Raw genomic sequence first — 22,981 nt, 5'->3', positions numbered from 1 at the left:
TTCCGGCTCACGCGCCGTACGGAAGCGTGTTCGGCGCTGGGCTCACGCGCCGTACGGAAGTGTGCTCTGGCGCACCGGAAGCCGTTGGAAGAGAGCGATGGCGGGTTTGACTGTGAGAGACCCTGCGGTGGATCGTTCTCTACGTTCGGTGTTTGGTGAGAGGAATTCGGTGGAGCCAAGCATCGGGGAGGGACAGAAAAAGACAGGGATCGGCGAGGAATGCCCCCCTGCACCTCACACATCGCCGCGGGGCTTGCAGTTCGACCTGCCTATCCCAGGCGGCCAGCCTGGTGGACTCGTGGGCAAAGTGATGCTCCCCTTCCCCCGAGGTTTCGCAGCCTTTTCACGATGTGGCTGAGGAAGTTACACCAGCGTTCAGCTTATATGCGTTTCTCTTTTCATGAGCTTCAATTATTATCCAGAAGCGAGGGCTCATGGCAACTGTCCCGTACTACTTCTCACCCCCAGTCCCAGAATACAGGTTGTGTGCTGAGGGTATAGATCCTTGTGTCCACTTCCCGCCCTCTCATAAGGGCTTTCATCCTCTGCTTTTTCCCCGTTACATTTTAGTTCGTCGTTAGTGGTAGCGACTACCCGGCGTCTTAAGGTGGATTGTAAATAAATGAATGAATGAAAGACTAAGACCTCATCGAAGAAATTTTAAAGAGGGTGGAGTCTATTCTGAGTAATCTTTTCAGCCAAAATAAGTTGTTTATTTTAAAGTATGTGTGGTGATTTTAAAGCATCTTTTGGAAGGAACATGACAAAACAGTGCAGAATATATATATATATTTTTTTACGGAACTATAGTTGATTTACAACAATTTTTAAACATCCTCCAGTACATTCATCGTCATTCTCCTTTGAGTGCGTGTATATGTAGAAATACGGACATATGAGCCGGCTTTAAAAATTATAATATTGACATTTTTAGTAGTTATTGATAAGACTTAAACACCTTCAGGTAAATACTAATGCCTAAGTATTTATTTTCACCATAGTTAAGGAAAATCTAACACATATCAGTTAAGTCTGAGAACTGATACTTAGGAGTGCCTACACCTTTTGTGTTTAGTCTAACTGGTTTATTTCTCTTGTAAATAAAGTCAGCAGACAGGATTGAAATCTTGTCTAAGGGAATACGGTGGAACCAGGATTGGAGGAACACTGTATTTGAACCAGTTGTTACATTTTCTTTTTTTTTTTTAAACATCTTTATTGGAGTATAATTGCTTTACAATGGCGTGTTAGTTTCTGCTTTATAACAAAGTGAATCAGTTATACATGTACATATGTTCCCATATCTCTTCCCACTTACGTCTCCCTCCCTCCCATCCTCCCTATCCCACCCCTCTAGGTGGTCACAAACCACCTAGCTGATCTCCCTGTGCTAAGTTGTTACATTTTCAGTGATATATGTAGATACTTTCTCACTAAAGATCTAGGTTACAAACTCAGAGTTTTGATATGTTATCTATTTTCTTCCTTAGTGGGGAACATTCCATATGAGGCTACTGAAGAGCAATTAAAGGACATCTTTTCTGAGGTTGGACCTGTTGTTAGTTTCAGGTGAGATCCCCTTTTACCACTTGGTGGAAGTTTCTTTAAAATCACCACAAATTTGGCCCTTAGTAATAATGGCAAGCCTTTTACTGGTGAGTTTTCACATGCATTCTTCTTGTTTGTTTGTAACAGCTTTATTGAGACGTAATTCACATATCATACAATTCACATTCATTTTTACTAAAAGATACATTTTCTTTTCACTTAAAAAGATGTGTAAAAAGTATTTCAGTGAGACAGAGCGATAAGGTTATTTGTCTTATGGTAGATCAAATTAGAACATGGCAATGTTAGTGGGAACCCTGTGTGTATGTAACACTTGTGCCTGACACTTGGTTCTGCTCTCCAGGTTGGTATATGATAGGGAGACAGGAAAGCCAAAAGGTTATGGCTTCTGTGAATACCAAGACCAGGAGACAGCACTTAGTGCCATGCGAAACCTAAATGGGCGCGAATTCAGTGGGAGAGCACTTCGAGTGGACAATGCTGCCAGCGAAAAGAACAAAGAAGAGCTGAAGAGTGAGTATAAACCCAAGCTGTGTGCAACATGAGTTAGTAAAGATGTAACAATGAAGATTTTCCACTTAATGATATGTTTTAGCATCTGCTGAAATGGTTGTCAGCCACACAGCTTCTTTACCTGACCCACCTGAGGTACCTGTATTAGGGAAGTGTGTATCTTTGAGAAATAAGGTAAAGTTGACTTAAGTCCTTCCATTGCCAAGGAGTTGATTTCCAGTTGAAGATGAATTACAGGTTTACCACGCCATTAGTTATGTTAACTATGTCTGTCATTAGTGTTTGCCACTCCTGTTATGTTGCCAGATGTGTAACTGATGGGGATACCGAGGCATTCTCATGGCTTTTTTCATGAGGTAATAGATCCAGAAATTCCATTTTGAAATTAGATTTTTTTTCTATTTGAAACTTTTGCTCCTGAAATGACTTGTGAAAGGAAATGGATATCCCTAGTCCCTAATTTATGTTAACATTGTTCATCTATACAATCCTGGTCTCAGCTTTCCTTTGAGAGTAGAAAATACACTTTGTCACTTTCCTACACAGAAATAAAAGACTTGCAAGTCACTTATTTCTTTTCTTTTTTTTTTTTTTTTTTTTGCGGCACGCGGGCCTCTCACTGCTGTGGCCTCTCCCAGTGGCCATGGCTCACGGGCCCAGCCGCTCCGCGGCATGTGGGATCTTCCCGGACTGGGGCACGAACCCGCATCCCCTGCATCGGCAGGCGGACTCCCAACCACTGCACCACCAGGGAAGCCCTCTTTTCTTTTTTTTAAAAAAAAATTTATTTATTTATTTATTTTTAGTCACGTTGGGTCTTCGTTGCTGCGCATGGGCTTTCTCCAGTTGCATTGAGCGGGGACTACTCTTCGTTCCAGTGCACAGGCTTCTCATTGTGGTGGCTTGTTGTGGAGCACAGACTTCAGGGGCACATGGGCTTCAGTAGTTGTGGCACGTGGGCTCAGTAGTTGTGGCACACGGGCTTAGCTGCTCTGTGGCATGTGGGATCTTCCCTGACCAGGGATTGAACCCGTGTCTCCTGCATTGGCAGGCGGATTCTTAACCACTGCGCCACCAGGGAAGTCCTGCAAGTCACTTATTTCTAAGCTCCAGAAAATTTAAAGTTATCAACAGGTCCTTACAGCAACCCTGGAAAGTAGATACTTGAAATGATTTAGCTCTTTAATTTGCCTCCTTAATGTTTTTGTACTTTCTTCCCAATCAGGCCTTGGCACTGGTGCCCCTGTCATTGAGTCACCTTATGGAGAGACCATCAGTCCTGAGGATGCCCCTGAGTCCATTAGCAAAGCAGTTGCCAGTCTTCCACCAGAGCAGATGTTTGAGCTGATGAAACAAATGAAGGTAAGAGGAGGCATTAGGTTATGGAAAATCATAGCATATCAACTCTTCAAGAAGTCATTGATGTTAATGGAAATTAACATTGAGTTAATGGAAATGATTTCCTGAGCTCAAATAGAAAGTGTGCCTGTTGACCAACATTTCTTGCACCTTCAGTATTCCATATGTGCACAGTGTGTTGTATATTTCATACAAAGAGCTTTCCATTTTTTGTACACAAACACACCTACACAATCTGGCAGGGTTTTTGTGGCCCATAGATATCAAATGTAGATGTTAAAATGTGGCTTTTTTCCTAAATGGTGGTATTATGGTATTTGAAATGCCTCTTCCTTCTCTTGCCTGCCATGACCAAGATTTTGTGTGCTATGTAAAAACTGATAATAGCTTTAAAAGCCTCTTGAATATTACATTTCTCAGATGGGAATAGCTCTAAATCACTGTCAATTTCTGAGTAATAAGTTTTGAACCTGATGATGAATCTGTTTATCTTCACAGCTCTGTGTCCAGAATAGTCCTCAGGAAGCACGGAACATGTTGCTTCAGAACCCTCAACTGGCTTATGCTTTGCTACAAGCCCAGGTAGTGATGAGAATTGTGGATCCAGAAATTGCCTTGGTGAGTGCTTCTGGTTCTTTTATGGAAATGCTAGGGTAAACCTTGAGTGGGGTAGAAACAGACAGCTCATAGATTTGTCTTTTCATTTTTTTAGAAAATTCTGCATCGCCAGACAAATATCCCAACACTGATTGCAGGCAACCCTCAGACAGTCCACAGCGCCGGACCTGGCTCAGGATCCAATGTGTCGATGAACCAGCAGAATCCTCAGGCCCCTCAGGCCCAGTCTTTGGTAGGACTTTATCCCTTAACATTTTTGAACTGCCTTGAAAATGTCATTTTCATTTTAGGAGGATATATTGGAAGAAGAATGGTGAGCAGCCAGAGATGATAATTTCAGTTTCCAGGCATAAAAGCAGTTAACAGGGTTGCAGAGTACATGACATCTGAATGAATACAGATTTAGTGCCAAGTTTGTAAAACAGAGATCCTTCCTTTATGCCCTTTTTTTATAAGCTGATTTTGTGTATATGTGCATGTGTGGCACTGTGGTTGGCACTTTGTTATTCCATATACATTGTCTCATTTAATACTTAGAGCGGTTGTATGAGGTCGGCACTCTTCTTATCTCCATTCCCACTGATGAAAAAAGTAAAGCTTATTTTCCAAGTGTGACACAAAACCCTGAAGCCATGAAAAATTGGTATATTTGAAAACTGAAAAACTTCTGAACAGAGAAAAAGAAATAAACACCAAAGACAAATGACAAATTGGGAAAAAGTATTTGCCACACACGTGATGGACAGCAGGCTGATTACCTAAGGGCCATTAGTCATATTCAAGAATGTTTATTGCCACATTTTAATAGTGAAAAATTGGAAACATCCTAAATGTACAGCAATGGAAGAATGGAGAAAATGTGGTATATTTATCCAATGAAATACTCTACAACAGTTAAATAAACTACATGTGTCACCGTGAATGACTTTCAAAAATGTAGTTTCATATAGCAGTTAGGATGAACTAGGATACATGGTATCAACACAGGTAACTCAAAAACATAATGCCATACAGAAGTGAAAATAAGTGAATGTGGAAGTATTTCCAAAATACAGGATGTATGTGTCTGTACATATCCCAAGAACATGTTGAGTGAGTTGCAAAGAATGTGTTTAGTATGTAATGGTTTACATAAAATTTCAAAACATCTATAAGAATTCTTAAGTGGTTGTCTAAGAAGGGGATACAGGATGCAATGGGGAAGACCATACAGGAGATTTCAATTATGTATGTGATTTGTTTCCTAAGCTATGTGGTTATTTTATTCTCTATACAACTTATATGTCTGAAATTTTTCATATTAAAAAACACCTCCTATAAATTAGTAAGAAAATTACCAATAACCCAGTAGAAAACTATGCAATGGACATGAACAGTTCATAAGAATGGAAATACAAATATATATTAAATGTATGAAAAGTATTCAGCCTCAAAATAAGATAAATGTGAATGAAGTACAATAAGCTATCATTTTTCACCTGTTAGATGGGCAGAGGTAAACAATTTGGATGGCTCATACAAAAGTTATGGTGAGGGTCAGCAAACATCTTCTAAATGGCCAAATAGTAAATATTTTTTGGCTTTGCAGGTCGTGGAATTTGTCTTAACTACTCAGCTCTGCCATTGGAGTGTGAAATGAACCACAGACAGTATATAAACAAATGTGCATGATTGCATTCCAATGAAACTATTTATGAAACCAAGCAGTGAGCCAGATTTGGCCCATGGGTCATAGTTTACTATCCCCTGCTCTGATTCAATAAATACTTTTTCAGAAATAGAAAGGAAATAAATTAAGGTCCAGAGAGGTTAACTGCTCCAAAAATAACAATCTAAGTGGCAAATCCAGGATCTGAATCTGGTTCTGTCTGACATCATAACCTGTTTTCTCTTAACCACCTCACTCTACAGTTTCCTCTTTTCTATTCTAGAGTTTTGTTTGTGTTCTCTGAGAATATATGTAATTTTTTAAATATTTATATATATCTTAGTTTTTATTTTTCTATTCCAAGGGGCTGCTCAGTTCTTTTGGGAATACACAAATGAAAACATAACATTCCCTTTTCCTCCGGAGCTTTAATGTAGCATTAGAAAAATTTTACATCCCCCTCCCAAGTAGAACTATTTCTGAGGACAGCAATGAGAAAAGATTGGTCAAAGAAAATTTTTCATCTTAAAAATGTAGACTACCAGCAGTTCTGTTTTGTTTTTTTTTTTAAGTCCTCATTTCTTCTTGCATTCAAGGCACTTTTTTTTTAAACTTTTACTGCCAGGCCCTCGTCTCTAAGTCAACAAATAGGTGCTATATATGGCCTCACCACACAGATAAGACTTGTCAACCTCTGCTTTTATAGTACGGTCTGTCGTAATTGTGTTCTGTGTAACCAGGCTCATTGCATGTATTGCAGCTTCTGTTCAAAGTGTGTTATAAATCTAATGCTGCATGAGACGTGCTGTCAGAAAAGGGTATTTGGTAGACTATTTGGGGGTGTCAATTTGAAGAGTTATTTAAGGTCATAGACTTTGTGTGTTGAGTCTTCACAGGGGCATATACATACTCTGGTTTTTCTCTTGGTCAGAGTGGAATGCATGTCAATGGCGCACCTCCTCTGATGCAAGCTTCTCTACAGGCTGGAGTTGCAGCACCAGGGCAGATACCAGCCACTGTAACAGGACCTGGACCTGGTTCCTTAGCTCCTGGAGGTACGTTTTCATTTAGAATTTTCACCATTTTGGTATTTTGCTAGAGTTTTGTTATAGCAAATGGCATAGTGTAGCCAAATTATTATGTGGCAATGAGATCTTGATATTAAATTAATGTATAGCTAGGCAGTATATATCCTAGGTGGAAGAAGTAGTTGATTTCTTATATACACATCCTATATGTCTGATTATGAGAGCAGAGGAAAGAACAGTAAATTGGAAAAGTACAGTAAAATTCCAAGTTAATGAGGGGAAAAAATAGAATGAATGGAAACTACACCAAGCCAGCAAATATAGAGAAAAGAAAATTACATTGTGAAGTAAGTAATAATAAACATAGAGTTAAGGTAGAAGGAATAAAATCTCATATAGTCATTATTCTGCTAAATGTGAATGGACTGAATTCTCCCACTAAAAGCCAGACTGTCAGATTAGGTTAAAAAGTACATGCGGGAAAAAAAACAGAAGCAAAATGCCTGGTTGCATTTGTTATTATATGTAACAAACATAACATTGGATTTCATGAAATATAATTAGACCAGACAACAAAAGGAAAAAAGAATTCTAAAAACTAATATGTTCACTAAAATTGTGTATATAGGAATTAATATTGCGCTTGTAGCTTTTCGTCATTTAACAATCATAACTTAAAAAGTTATGGGTGAAATAGGTGATTCCTCATATAAAACACCAGTATGAACATATGATGTGTATCAGTATTTAAAGTTTTTTGCACAACAAACTCACTTCTTGTTAATTTATCTAATCTGGGTTAGATTGACTACAACACAACTAATGGGCAATAATTTGGCCTTAAATTGTTCTGGTTTATAGAGAAACCAGTCTAAAGAGCTAAGTTGACAGGGAATGGGAGAAGGGATTTTCACTTATCCTATAGAGTTACCATTAAACTTAAATTATCTTTTATTGAAAGAAATAGATTCTGTGTTTTATACATTTTTTGTGCTATAGGTACCTAGCTTACCTTAAAATATCACAAGTTGTAATGTGGTCCTACTACACATAACAAGTGTGCAACCCATGACATATGCAGCTCATTACATGAGTTGAAAAACACCCAAACTGGTCTATACCCTGTTCAGTGAGACAAGTACATGTCATGCACTTGGATGTCACAGCAATGTCAAGTTGCTATAAAAGTGTCTACTCTCCATTTCTGTAGTTAACAATCACGAACTGTTAACATACAGTGTGTATCATTGTCATTTGTAGACCACACTGACAAAAAAATCTGTAGACAAAAAATAAGTAAGGATGTTGAGAAATAAAATAATGGAATCAATAAGCTTGATTTAATATAGAGAGGGAGCCTTATATCTTTTGATTGGAAAATATACTCCCCCCATTAAAAAAATGACCATGTACTTAGCCATAAAATAAAAACAAATTTTAAAATGTAGAGATTTTACAGGCTGCATTCTCTGATTATAAGCCAATAAAGTTAGAAATAAATAATTTAAAGGTGACTGGAAAGAACCTTTACTTGTAAAGTTAAGGAACATATTCTTGGTAATCCTTGAATTAAAAGAGAAAATAAAAAGATATTTATAAATTATCTAAAAGACAACAAAAAGTAGTACACTTCATACAAAAAAGTGCAGGAAATAGTGAAAGCAGTACTTAAACGAAAATGAATACCCTTAAGTGCCTTATTAAAGAATAAAGGAACTCTGCTAGTTCTAAAGTATTAGAAAAATAATTTTTAAAAAACCCAAGGTACCAAGAAGAGGGAATTAATAAATACAAAAGTTGAAAGTAAGTGTAAAAGAAACTTAAATAATTGAATTTTCAAGTGATATTTTTTATGCGTTTGTAGCATTTATAGTTCTGAAGTTATTGAAACTTAAAACTTCACTACAATTTTTGAGATACCCTGTACGAAGCTCTTTGGCTGTTGATGAGAAGAGGGAACAAACTAGTAGAAAAGTAGGCAAAGAAAATGAGTAGGTACTTCATAGAAGAGCACATCATAGAAGAGCAAATCCAAATGGCAATAAACATTCATTTATATTCAGGGGATTTCGAATTAAATAACGAGATTTCACTTTACTTAAACCCGTCCTACTAGCAAAAGTTTCAGAGATGACACTTAATATTGGTGGGGAGAGTGGTAGTATACATTGCTGGTGGAAATGTGAACTTTTTAAGCCTTTTAAGAAAGTAGTCTCACATTAAAAATTCATATACACTTTGACCCACCAATTCTACTTCTGGGAAGCTAGTCCATATAGATAAAAGTGCCATTATGTGATAGTGTAGTATGATAAATTACCCATATTGCCTTCTGCCATTGCTTTCCTCAGATCCTAAATTTTTGTATTGTTTTGATGAGTGGTCTGAATAAATCATAGAATGTTATAGCTAGAAGAGAGCTTTGAAATCATTTAGACCTCAAATGTTAGTGTGCATTAGCATCACCTGAAGGGCTTATGAAAACACAAATTGCTGGTCTCCACACCCAGAGTTTGCATTTCAGCAGGTCTGAGGTAGAGCTCTAAGCTTTGCAGTTCTGACAAGTCTCTGGTGATGCTGACGCTGCTGGTCTGGGACCACATTCTGAGAAAACACTGTTTAAATAAACTCGTTCACTTTACAGATGAGGAATCCTGAGTGTATGTTAATTTTATCAAATCAGTTGTTCAAAATGACAATTACTTAGTAGCATTGGTAGGGCTAGCACAGACTCAGGTTCTTAATTCATGGCTCTTTGGTGCCTGGCATGTTAAATGGGATAAGAGAATGTGACATGTATTGTACTTGGGTATTTTAGGTGAGTATTAATGAACTGCAAACAGTTCAGCTTGTCTTTTCTCCCCACTCGCAGCATATATTGTTCCTTTGAGGAAAACAGAATTATTGCTACGTGGGAAGGACCAGACAAGGACTTATGGTACATGTTTAGTCTTTGTATAGCAATCATAGCCCTGCTGGTTAGAGCAGACCTGTCATTCTCAACACTATTAGACCCAGTGGCTCCTTTTTGTAACATATCTTGCAGTGACCCTTTACTATCCTGAAATGAAATGCACAGGTGACATAGCATACTTAACATGGCTTCCAAAAAATCAGTATAGTTACCCTAACTATAATATAAAGGAGAAGTAAAAGGAAATTAATTTATAGTAAAAGAATATTATAAATACGCAAGTATTCAAGCACAGCTACACTAGAAAACAATAAATAGCAGTCAGATGCTTGCACCAATACTATAAAAGTAAAAGACAGACCCAGGTATGTTGTTTTGGCAATTCAGATACCACAAGGACTGTTGACATTGATGATGTGATTTTCTGAATGGTGAAAATGAAAACTCTTGGTAAAGTTCTTAACAAAACAAGATACAATACCCATAATTTACTCAGTAATTGCATTCTTGGAAAATTCAATGTGTGTGTGTGTGTGTGTGTGTGTAAAAACTGGACAAAGAAGCGCTTTGTTTACAAATAAAACAGACAAGTTTTAAGTTTAGATGACTATAAAAAGGTTTTCATTTGTGTGAATGTTTAGCAAGACGTTTGAAAGTTTTGCAAGACAGGGTAATCCTGGATTTTGCAGAATTGTCTCATACGTTGCAGGACATCTAGTATCCCTGTTGGCTTCTCATAAAATGCCAGGCGTGCCCCCACAAATCTTTGTCACAACTGCAACAGTGTACCCCCCCATTTACAAAGTAAACTGGGAACAGTAGTGCCTCCTGTGGGAGGAGGTACATGGGTAAGTGCCATTGTTCTGTATTACAGAACTCCCTGCCAAAGTTTTTTTTTTTTGTGGTACGCGGGCCTCTCACTGTTGTGGCCTCTCCCATTGCGGAGCACAGGCTCTGGACACGCAGGCTCAGCGGCCATGGCTCACGGGCCCAGCCGCTCCGCGGCATGTGGGATCTTCCCGGACCGGGGCACGAACTCGCGTCCCCTGCATCGGCAGGCGGACCCAACCACTGTGCCACCAGGGAAGCCCCCTGCCAAAGTTTTGGTAACCAGTGAGATTACGAATTCTTCTTTAACTCACTTTTCTGTCACCAATGGCTAAAGTACAGTAACAAACTCCATCTTCTGTATAACTGCATTTAGTGGTACTTATGATCTTCCTGTATAGGTTTCTGCTTGTGGGGCAGAAAGAGGAAATTTGTTAACTCAGCCACTGTCCAAATTTTTTCCCCACTGTCCCAATTTGTTTTTCTTTCCTGCCCTTTATCTTCTAGGAGGAATGCAGGCCCAGGTTGGAATGCCAGGAAGTGGACCAGTGTCCATGGAGCGGGGACAAGGTAAATAAATATTAATGTCCGATTAATGTGGACTAGACATGGAAATGTTCTATATCTGTACTATCTGATATGGCAGCCACTAACCACATGTGGCTATTCAAATATTAAATTAATTAAATTGAAATTAGGTAAAATGTAAAACTCAGTTCCTCATTCACAGTAGCCACATTCTGAGTGCTCAGTAGCCGCATGTGGCTAGTGAATACCATACTGGATATTGCAGATATAGAACACTTCCATCATTGCAGAAAATTCTGTTGGGCAGCACTGTCTCGACTTCTATCTAGTGATTCAGAGCCCAGCTCTACAAGAATTGATGATGAAGCAAATTGATCCTTTGTTTCTATTTAATTTATGTCGCCTTTCCCTGATAGTTTAATGCCTCTACTTACATGGAGATCTGAGTAAGGAATTTTAATTATGACCATGTAATATGTGACTGGGTATGTGGAAGACTAAATTTAAACCCCAGAGAAAACTGGGAGGGGGTCAAAGGTCTGTGAAGCCTGCTTGGTAAGTGTATGTTATACTGTGGCAGTAACACTGGATACCACAGTGGCAGCCGCTCCAAAATGTCCACGTTATTTCTCTATGTTACTGGAGTTTGAAGAAAAGAAAATGCAGTGATTCGGTTGAAACCAATATCAGGAAGAGAGAGAGTGAGAAACAGAAGGAACTAACAAAACTGAGCGCATCCTATAGGCCATGCACTTTAATTTTCATAAACAACCTTGTGAGTTAGGTGGCAGCACCTCAGTTTTCAGGTGAAGAGCTGGAAGCTCAGAGTTCTGAGTTACTTCCTCAAGGGGACATGGTAAGTAAATACTGGTATCTGAGTAACGTGGCCTGGGCTTGGTGCATTCGTCTTCTTTTCCAGCTAATAAGTGGCAGAGCTAAGATTCCAAAGTCCCTGACTCTGAAATCTATCCTCTTTCTGTCAATCACACTGCTTCTGTTTCCTTCCAGTGTCTTCTGTTCTTATTCATTGTGTCCTTGTGATGAGAAAGAACTGCTTTGGACAAGTGTAGGGAAGCTTAAGTTACTTCTTATTAGCATATGGTCTATAAGTAAAACCCATTAAAAAATTTTTTTAATTGATTTTTTTTTGGCCACACCATGTGGCTTGCAGGATCTTAGTTCCCCAACCAGGGATTGAACCTGTGCCATGGCAATGAAAGTGCTGAGTCCTAACCACTGGACTGCTAGGGAATTCCCCAAAACCCTTTTTTTTTTTAAGCAAAGTACTAAGATACAGGCCTATGCACTGTACTCCTTGTTTATGGTTTGTATACTGATATTGGTTGCTAAAGTGACAGAGCTAATAATCTTGTCAGGCAATTGACAATGGAACAAGCTCTTTGTCCAGACACCTCGTCTGAGCAGACCATGCTTTTATGCTATTGTGCCCCACCCCCCTCAGCTGCTATCAGTAGATCGTGTATGTGCCCCAAAGTATTTTTGCAGTAGTGAGAAGGAACTAGAAGTTTCAGTCATACCTCTACCTCTCCCCCAGCCATCAGTAAATCAAACTTTGTTTAATACACACTTCCACAAGACATCTTCCTTGATACAGTTATCTTCACCTTTCTGGTCAAAAGTTAACAAAGGGAAATGACTTGAGTTTTGAAGGTATATCAAGGATGTCTTCATGAAGAGACAAAATGAGACTTTTCTTTTATACTTTTCCTTTAGTACCCAGCAGAGGAAGCAAGAATCTTTCATTTGTACCCAGTTTGTCATTCTTTTCCTGCAATCCATGCTTCTTTTACACATTTGTAATGTTGAAAAGAGACATTGAGATGTTTAAGAAGAGACTTCTTCTTGCCTTGTGCCACCTTTGTTTAGTGTTGGCACCCTTGTCATCTTATTAGTCTTTATTTGCTGATGTCATGATGTTTGTTTATCAAAAACTTACAGTGGCAGAGTACTTCTTGAGGAGTAATATTCTCTTTCTTTGTCTAAAGTTCATTCACTGCATTTCCCCATTTGATAGCAGAAATTTTTGTGCTTTAAATTATGACAAAAATAATACTGTGCCACTTCTGTTAATGGGCTTTTCCAGAATAAATCTTGCCTTCCAGATTCAGTGCAATTTCTTTCATTTTTTGCTTATGAAAATATGTTTACCTTCTTTGCCTAACTGGAGTTTCAGAAGCATCCTTTTTATATTTTGTTTCTCTTTTTCATAGTATCATAAGATTTAAGGGGAATCCCAGTAGGAGAGGTGTAAATTGAAAGTGGCTGGTTATTCCTGCCCAAATAAAATCAGTGGCCCACAGGTTTTACCTTAGGAAGCAATCTCATCAAAGCAGAACAGTTTCAGATCCCAAAGAAGCTTATATAGTTTAGGAAGATTTTGTAGCCCAGGGCAAGCTAATGAACTCTTGGCTCTTTAACTTATATGTGTAAATCTCCACTGTCTGTGTGCCTCTGCGTGTGTGTGAAAGCTATTTTAAGTGTCTGTTCTTTCTCCTTTTGAACTTACTGCTCACCTAGGAACCCTACAGCACTCGCCCGTGGGACCCACCGGGCCTGCATCAATTGAGCGAGTCCAAGGTACCCATTGTATCTGCGGGTTTCCTTTTGCTTGTGGTGTTCAGGGTGGGACGTTGAGAGGTAAAGGGCTGCTTGGCAGTCATCCTCACATTCGGAACCCAAAAGGGTAGTGTTTTGGGTTTTTTGTTTTTTCATTTTTTTCCTTTTGGGGCGACAAGCCTAAGATTGACCTCTTCACACAGGGCAGAGAACATGGATGATATGGGCAACTGTCTGAGGCTGTACTCCCTCCCTACTGGTGTCAGGAGGCTTGGATGGAATAGCAGTCTGTAAGGAGACAGCAGGTTCTTGCAGAGCCATGGCAGTGTTCACATATGCCAAGGCCCTACCTCTCTTTTGTGACTCTGGTCCTTGAACTAAGATTGATTATAAGCAAAACCAGGAGCCTCAGTTTCTTCAGGTTGCAGTGCTAGGCCTTGGCAGGTTGCTCCCCAGTTTGTTCTTTACATAATTCCATCCATACCTCTGACATGGAACAAATTCTGCCTATACCCTGCTTCTGTTCTTGAGCTGCAAGAGAAGTCTGTTGTGGTGAGGTTTCACCCACTCTAAGGGGTCTGAACTGTGTTGTCAGTGGCATATAGAGTCATTTCTTCTTGCCTTACATGTCCTTCACAGCAGTACCTCCCCATTTGTTTCCCTGTCAGTGCCGATGCAAGACCCCAGAGCAGCTATGCAGCGTGGGCCCTTGCCTGCCAACGTCCCAACTCCTCGAGGTCTGTTGGGAGATGCTCCAAATGACCCACGCGGAGGCACTTTACTTTCTGTAACTGGAGAGGTAGAGCCTAGGTAAGCACTGACACAGAAGGAAAAGATTGAAGGAATCAGAATTTCCGCTTGCTTTGAGAACAAAGTCTTTTCATACCAGTTGTGCCTGTTTGCTTACTTCAAAAGATAAATAAATATTCATGGCCACTGTCCAAGATGAAGCACTTCCTGGGCAGAACTATGTAGTTGAGTGTGTCATTTTGAACTAACCATTGCTACTCCATCCTCAGAAATTGGAAATTCTAGCACACATATCTAAACAGGAAAAAATTATATTGCTTATTGTTAGTAGTAATACTAATAATAGCAATAATAATAATAATAATTGGTATTAGTGGGGATTATGCCTCTCAATCTGCTCTGAGTACTTTACTGAGATCATCTCACTAAATCCACACAACAGCCCTGTGCGATTGATACTAATATCAGTCCCATGTTACAGATGAAGAAACTAAGGCTTAGAGAAGTTAAGCAAATGTGCCCAAGATCACACAGCTAATAAATGATAGAGCCTAGATTTGAACCCATACAGTAACCCATGTTCTTAAGCACCCTACTGCGTATTCATTATATATAATGGATATCCATTCATTCCTCCTTAATTTGAGTGCCCTGACCAAATACGAAATTCTAGAATACATGGATTTACATCTCGATAGCTTTTCTTTGACCTGTTTTGTGTTATTCTCTTAGTATTTGTAGACTGATGTTTGCATCAGCTCTTTATCTAATTTTACTGATCTTCTGGTTGACACTTTTTTCTTATTGTTTTGTTCTGTTTTAAAATATAACATTTTTTTCTCCATCTCTAGAGGTTACCTGGGACCACCTCATCAGGGTCCGCCCATGCACCATGTCCCTGGCCATGACAGCCGTGGCCCACCCCCACATGAGATGCGAGGAGGGCCGTTAGCTGAGCCCAGACCTCTAATGGCAGAGCCAAGAGGACCCATGCTAGATCAGAGGGGTCCACCATTGGATGGCAGAGGTGAGGGGAAACCACGTCACAAGGCTGACTGGTATTTGTGGGCTCATGATGATCGTGCTGTCTTAGGCTCCAATCTGGGATACAGAACGTTTATTTGATTGTTGGTTATTATTGCAGTAAAGGTGGGTAGCTACCCAATGGTTTTCTTGCAACTTTTTATAGGTGGAAGAGATCCCCGAGGCATAGATGCACGAGGGATGGAGGCACGAGCCATGGAGGCAAGAGGATTAGATGCTAGAGGATTGGAAGCCCGTGCGATGGAGGCCCGTGCAATGGAGGCTCGTGCAATGGAGGCCCGTGCAATGGAGGCCCGTGCAATGGAAGTCAGAGGAATGGAGGCCAGAAGCATGGATACAAGGGGCCCAGTCCCAGGCCCTAGAGGCCCTATACCTAGTGGAATCCAGGGTCCCAGTCCAATTAACATGGGGACAGTTGGCCCCCAGGGATCCAGACAGGTATATGTAACTGTCACTTCTATGTGAAATCTTGATCTATTCAGGAATTGATTATTGAGGCTGATTATTACTGCTTTCTGATTTGGGTTGTTTTCTCAGCTTTTTGGGGAAGATTAGAATCTCCCTTCCTTTAGTTTCTCTGTTCCTTAGGGTGGTGGTTTTCTGACTACCAGGATTATAGTCCAAAAGTGTAACCTTGTCCCACAATTTCAAATTCCATTCAGAGCAGAATCCCTGATTTTAGGGGATAGAGAGCACATCAGTAGAATCTAGGCATGGATAATTTGAAAAATCTCCCCCAAATAATTCTAATGTATAACCCTAAGAACCACTGCATTAGAGCATATGAAGAGCTATTAGTGGTCATTTAGCTGATCTTAGGTTTGCAGAAATCTATTTTAATTTACTTTCATCACATAGCCTAAAGTGAATAGTGGAGTTGAAAGGCAATTTACTAATGCTTGTCTTAAAAGCTGTGCAACTAAATTCTTATCTCTTCTTTCTCTTTATTTGGCTTTCTCCAGCTATGTGTAATGGTGGTCTATGATTGTCTATGTGTTCTTATCTCCATCCTTTTTACCCTCCAGTTGGTTGCGGAGAGGTAGTACATGTGTATCTTCCCTCTGAGTTTGTTTTGTTTTGTTTTGTTTTTCGGCTAACACCTTCGTTTCACTCTAGCCCTTCCACCTTCATTTTTCCTCAGTGTGACTTCCTCATTCCTCTATGTACTTCTTTATCTCTTCTCTCTTCCATATGCTTCTGTGCCTTACTCCCTCTTGTGTGTGTGTGTATGCACAAGAGAGAGAACTGTATTGTCAGAGCTGGAATGGAACATGTCAGTCACCCAGTTCTCTCATTTTATAGGTTTGGAAACTGAGACCCAAGAATTCAGGTGGCTTATCCAAATTCACACAACTAAAAAGTGGCAGAGCAAGGAATAGAACCCACTATTTTTTCCGCTATGCTACTCTGTCTTGTTATCTGCACGTTGTATATGTGTGTCTATCCCTCCTCTCTAATATGAAATATGAATATGTTGTTTTCTGGTATGTATAGAAAAAAACTTTTCTATTGTTTTTCAAGTTTCACTTAAAAAAATGTGTTCGTGGGCTTTGATTTTTATCATACCCTCTATGGTCAGTAGCCTCATAATAAAAATGGGTTTTATGCTTTCAGTCAGTCGTTCAACAAATATTTATTGAGCACCTACTATATACCAGGCAGAGCTATAGGTACTGGGGATACAGCAGTGTGAACAAAACGAAGTCCTGCCCCCATGGAGCTTATATTCTAGTGGGGAGATAAATAACAAATAACTACATGATGTCCTTATATAGTTCTGTCAATAATTCTTTGGAGAAAGATGTCGAAAATAATGGTTGGAAGACCATTTATCAATAATTTCTTGCTCCTTTATCTGCTAGTACTCGAACTTATTACTCTAATATTATGTTTATTATAATTTTCATTAGTAGATTCTATAAAGCCAATTAGATCTGAGGTAGAGAAAATAAAAACTTTATCTTCAAACTTTAAAAAAATTGTTTACTATGTTTACTTATAAATAAATATATAAAATACATTCACTCATGTACAAAAGATATACAGTAAGAACCTCACTTCCTCCTCGTACCTGTCTCCCTTGTGACCCCCATCTCCTATAGATAATCACTTTTATTATAATGTATCTTTCTAGCAAATAAGAATATATATTCTTATTTTTGCAAATATGAATATATATGTATTCTTACTTTTTCCTCCTTTCACTGTTCTGCATCTTGTTTTTTAACCTAACAATATGTCCCTAACTCATAATTTTAAATCAAATTTTAAAATTAACTTCAGTCCACCTAGTTGGAAACTTGTTGGTAAAAGGCTTATTATTACTAGGGTGATTATATAACTTACTATCCACAAACAGGGACACATTTGAGAGTGCTGTTAGTAATTACTGTGGGGCAGAAGCTTAAACTGGGACTGTCTTAGCAAACCTGGATATGTAGTCAGCTGTATTATTACTTGAGAGCCTAGAACAGGCTCTTCTGGAAACTTTAAATGGCCATTATTAAATGGTTAGATCACATTACAGTACCTCAAATTAGTATTGACTGAAGCTTCAAAAAGTTTACTCTCATAGATTTTTCAGGTCTGTAACAGCTCATTAAGGTTCAGACTGGTCTCCGGATTCAGTATTTATAAAGAACAGAAAGTGATAATTTCTAGCAATCTGTACAAAGCTGTACTAATGCTTCATGTCTCTGGTGTCTTTGGGAAATTAGTTAATGCATCCAAATGAATGTTCCACATAATAGAATTATTCAACCAAGTTTTTAAACTATTTTAATGAAAAATCATTTATGAAGTATACTATGCTTCCTTCTCTTCTTAAACAGGATACAAAAAATTATTTTGATCATTTTTGATTACTCAAGGTCATCATTAAACGTACCCATTATTGTATAGGCTATAATAGAAAGCATAGCATCTCCTGTTTTGGTTTCTGGTATCCTTCACTGTCAGGTTGTCACCTGGCTCTTCACATTGCTGTCATGATATCTGCTCCTAATGGTTCATCCACATTTCTTTCATGCTTTGCTGCTTCTCATCTGCTGGGGAAGCAGGTAACATGTTTGTTAACAATTTGTATTTAATAAGAGTACCACCTAAGCTCTGGGTAAATGCCTGAGTGTGAACATAAATCCGGCATAGGGACCTTTTAACAGTTATTCTAGGTGCTCTGAGGCCTTTTCCTTGGGTTCTGGTTGTCTTCCAAAACATTGAAACCATCGAAGATCTTAAGTACCAGTAAGCATGATATAACTGCACTTTGTTAACTCAGGTCAGTCGTGTTTCTTGGTCTGTATTTAACAGAAAGCAACTGCTGCATATTCTCTGAGGAAAGTTATAAAAAGCAAATGTTGGGCTAATAGTAGTCCTTTCCCTGGAGGCCTTCCCATCTCCTTTCTGCCTCTGCCATTATGATCATCTCTGCCTTACTTGTGGGATAGGGCCTGTGTCTGATTGAACTAGAGGTAGGTGGTATCCCTGTGAATGTAGCTTCTCCAGTGGACCAGCATACATTATTCTAGAATCTGTCAGCTTTCGTTTCTGTTTCCACTGAGTGCTAGTTTCTAGAATGCCCTCAGTTTCCCCTGTGCTTATGTGGCTGAATTTTGCTTGATTTGATGGTATCCACTTGTGCCGTGTGATACTTGTTGATGATGCTGGAGCTGTTGTAAGAAATTTGTCAACTTGCTAGTTGATCTCTGGCTAAACCCTGCCTTCTGCTGATGCTAACAGTAGGAAATGATATTCAGTCATTAATTTGCTTTTTTAACTCATAGCCACAATCAGATATTTTTTCACATTGCTGTTATTACTGGCTTCTGGTTACCTAAATGAGAAGTACCGAAAATCTCTCTTCGTCTCTCTCTGTGCACATAGGTCCCAGTCATGCAGGGAGCGGGCATGCAAGGAGCGAGCATTCAGGGTGGAGGCCAGCCTGGTGGCTTTAGTCCTGGCCAGAACCAAGTCACTCCGCAGGACCATGAGAAGGTAAGTAATGCTGTCCAGCTGCCTCCATATGCACGAGTCTTTTGGAGTCCTCTTTTCACAGTCACCATGTGGAGGTCCTGGGTCTTCAGAGTCCCTTTGGAAGTGATGTTTTTACTCTTAGAACTCTTTATGATCTTGTCACCTGAGAATCTGTGGGCTTGGTCCTAAAATTCTTAAATGGATGTATGTGAATGGCAGCTTATCTTACATTTCATCTCATCTGCCAGTAGATTTTTTGTGTGCAGGCCTCATTGACCTGGAAATCCAGATCCCTTTCTTCCTCCCTTTTTTGCCTTATCCCTAAAAACAATAGCAGATTCCCCATGAGCATATCTTTCTGTTTCTATATTTGACCATTGTAGGGAGTTCATATCTGATAGAAAGGCTAAAACTTGTGAAAAGGAGAAACTTTTTTTTTTAATTTATTTTATTTTTGGCTGCATTGGGACTTCGTTGCCATGTGCGAGCTTTCTCTAGTTGCACGAGCAAGGGCTACTCTTTGTTGTGGTGCGCAGGCTTCTCATAGCAGTGGCTTCTCTTGTTGCGGAGCACGGGCTCTAGGCGCGTGGGCTTCAGTAGTTGTGGCATGCAGGCTCAGTAGTTGTGGCTCGCGGGCTCTAGAGCACAGGCTCAGTAGTTGTGGCACATGGGCTTAGTTGCTCTGCAGTATGTGGGATCTTCCTGGACCAGGGCTCGAACCCATGGTCCCTACATTGGCAGGCGGATTCTTAACCACTGCACCACCAGGGAAGTCCCAGGAGAAACTTTTAAAGCAGGATTAAAAATTGTAGACTTCCCAGGGCTCACAGGTGTCACCTTAGTCTGTAAGAATTTGGGGTTCATTAAGGTGTCTGTTTTGAGTCTTCTGATCTTAGGCATTGTACTTGTGTTTTTCATTGTGCCTTTTCTCACCAGCTGGTTTTGGTTTTTTCTCTGGTTTGGTTTGATTTTTTTTTTTTTTTTTGGCCTGCTGTTTTTTGTGTGTGAACTATCCTTTCTCTGTTCTTCCTTTTTGGACAGAAGCTGGTGGTGTTTTTTTAGCTGCCATCATTAAAACTCACTACCTTTTTTTTCTCTGCACAGGCTGCTTTGATCATGCAGGTTCTTCAACTAACTGCAGACCAGATCGCCATGCTGCCTCCTGAGCAGAGGCAGAGTATCCTGATCTTAAAGGAACAAATACAGAAATCTACTGGAGCGCCTTAAAAGGTGAGCAGTCTTACCCTGCCTGAGTCAGACAAGCTCCTCGTGCATTTGGGGTATATACTTTCAAGCTTAACCAACAAGACCCTCCAAGACCTGCACTCCTCTTGGCTAAACCCTTCACCCTTCGGTAGCTCAGTCCCTATCATGACAGGGGAAGGCTGTAGGCATTTGTTCAGTTATTGAATGGATTGTAATCTAATTTAACCTTTCTTTCCTAATGACAAAAGTGACATATGATCAATTTAACCAAATTAATCAAATACAGAAATGTAGAAAGTTCAGGGTAAAATTTCTGCCCTCTCAATCTCATTCCCTAGATATAATATAATTTGATATGGTTTGATCATATATTCCTCCAGAATCAGTTGTTATTTTATTCCAAAATAAAATAACATAAATAAAATAAAATATTTCCCCATCAAAATGAAGAAAATACAAACCATTTCAATAAAACGTATAAGCATTCAGTTTCCAGTATTTATTTTACATTGAATACTTTGAGGTTAAACTATTACAGCACATAATTTAAGGTAGTGAATGTCCACCATCGCCATCAGTCCCTGTACATTTTAGAGGTTGCTGTACACTGCTGCCCTTATTTTTCTTGCTCATCAGTCAGGTAAAAAGGAACATAGTCATGTGACCTAACTTGATTACATGTATTGGCGTTTCTTTTTAAAAAAATTTTCCCCAACATCTTGTATTTCATAAACAATTCTGCTTTCTAAGAACAGTTTAAAATGTACATTGTCCCAATATCAGTTGGAATATCACATTTTGAATTTCTGCTTTTTATTCCATCTTTATTATAATTCCCATCCATGTATTATCATATGACAGTGAACTCATTTACACTAACTAGCAGTCTTTACTAAATATATTGTATTTTAATCCATATTTGTAATGTTGTTAAAACATCCAAACTGGAAATGTGCATTATATCTATATCTAGACTTTAAATGACTGAACTTTAATGGGAAGCTGTCGTAGATGGATGGAGTAGACTTTCAGTATGACCAGCACTTTTAGTCCAGATACCCAAGGCATTCTATTTTCTTCAGTAAAAGTATAGACTATTATAGATCTATAAAAGTATAGACCTGTTATATTCAGAGGAATAGATATATTAAAAAAATTATTCCTCTCTTTTACTTTTTCTAATTTATTTATGCCAGAGAAGGCATTCCCTACAATGTGAGGAAATTATGTTTTGGGATAGTAGAGGTAAAAATGTTTCTGAAAGTACTTTCATTGTGTATTCTTGCTTGTAAGATATCTCATTTTAAAGCCTTGCACATAAACCACAGGGCAAGGTTTTTTGTTTTAACTTTTATTTTGAAATAATTAAAAATTCACAAGAAGTTGGGAAAGTACTACAAAGAGCCTCGTGTACCCTTCCCCTAGCTTCCTGCAATGATAACATCTTGGGAAGCTGTTGTACACATACCTTTTTGGTTTATAGTGCAAAAGGAAGAAATTGACTTTGGTACCTTACCGTTAACTAGACTACAGACCTTATTCACCTTTTACCATTTTTACTAAACCTGCATTAATGTGTGTGTGTGTGTACGCACACGTAGTTCTGTGTATGTAGTTCTATGCAGGGAAGGTTTTAATGTGTATTTGCTGGTATTTGTGCATACTGTAGCCGAGATGTTGGCTCTCCCTCCATCCTATACCTTGCTCATTGTGATCCAGCTCTGCTGTCACTGACAGGCTTATGTGCCACTACCATCAGGTCAGTGGTTCTCAACCAGAGGCAGTTTTGCCCCCTACACGACATTTGGAAGTGTCTGGAGACATTTTTGGTTATCACAGCTTTAGGGGGTATGGTGTGCTACTGGCTTTCAGTGGGTGGAGACCGGAGATACTGCTAAACATCCTGTAATGCACAGGACATCCCCCAATAACAAGGAGTTCTCTGGCCCTAAACGTCAGTAGTGTTGAGGTTGAGAAACTCCGCTGTAAGGGATGATTACTTTGGGGAAGCAAGAGGCAGATACCTTAGGGATCTTTCCCTGGTGATTTGCTCATATGTGTAGCCTCCCTCCCCCACCTTTACTTTTTTTTTCCTGGTGTTTGGGGAAGAGAACTTTGTCTCCACTTCTGATGGCTTTCTCCCAACTTTTCCTTACAGGTTTTCAAAACTACCTGGCAACAAATCTGGAAATTAATTCCATAACTTTGTTGAAATGTTGCAAAAAGAAGAATTCTGCATCCTAACCCTTGAATGACTCAAATTGGTGCCAGGTGGAGGACTCCCATCACCTTCTCTCAGAACAAAATCAGTTCATTCTGTTGACTTAGTTTGTATGTTTTCTGTGACTTGAAATAAACTTTGAACACAATTTTAGTATACTGCAAATTGATATACATGACCTTTTTGCTTTTAAAAGGCTGAACACC

The 22,981-nt window shown here is 39.2% G+C and overlaps 1 protein-coding gene across 4 annotated transcripts; it reads left to right on the top strand.

The window, feature by feature from the left end:
• The first annotated feature begins 11 nt into the window (after positions 1–11).
• On the top strand, positions 12–22,923 carry CSTF2 (cleavage stimulation factor subunit 2). 4 transcript variants are annotated; one of them, XM_067722863.1, is made up of 16 exons: positions 12–155; positions 1,491–1,569; positions 1,913–2,082; positions 3,308–3,444; positions 3,940–4,059; positions 4,154–4,291; positions 6,639–6,762; positions 9,608–9,673; positions 10,985–11,047; positions 13,544–13,603; positions 14,251–14,392; positions 15,184–15,359; positions 15,522–15,814; positions 19,259–19,369; positions 20,453–20,578; positions 22,713–22,923. In XM_067722863.1, exons 1-15 carry the CDS (start codon positions 98–100, stop codon positions 20,573–20,575), a joined length of 1,860 nt encoding a protein of 619 aa, XP_067578964.1. In that variant the 5' UTR covers positions 12–97; the 3' UTR covers positions 20,576–20,578; positions 22,713–22,923. The 4 variants fall into 4 exon arrangements, with proteins under 4 accessions (XP_067578964.1, XP_067578966.1, XP_067578965.1 ...); XM_067722865.1 differs by lacking the exon at positions 9,608–9,673; XM_067722864.1 differs by lacking the exon at positions 13,544–13,603.
• Positions 22,924–22,981: the final 58 nt, after the last annotated feature.

This window comes from Pseudorca crassidens, chromosome X (assembly GCF_039906515.1).
Source record: "Pseudorca crassidens isolate mPseCra1 chromosome X, mPseCra1.hap1, whole genome shotgun sequence".
In the NCBI taxonomy this organism is placed as follows: domain Eukaryota; kingdom Metazoa; phylum Chordata; class Mammalia; order Artiodactyla; family Delphinidae; genus Pseudorca; species Pseudorca crassidens.
Note: the sequence above shows the minus strand (reverse complement) of the source record. Positions and strands in the feature narration are given on the sequence as shown.

Coding starts and splice junctions, on each gene's coding strand:
- CSTF2 (XM_067722863.1), top strand. CDS start 98: ATGGCGGGTTTGACTGTGAGAGACCCTGCGGTGGATCGTTCTCTACGT. Junction 2,083..3,307: donor GAACAAAGAAGAGCTGAAGA/GTGAGTATAAAC, acceptor CTTCCCAATCAG/GCCTTGGCACTGGTGCCCCT. Junction 3,445..3,939: donor AGCTGATGAAACAAATGAAG/GTAAGAGGAGGC, acceptor TTATCTTCACAG/CTCTGTGTCCAGAATAGTCC.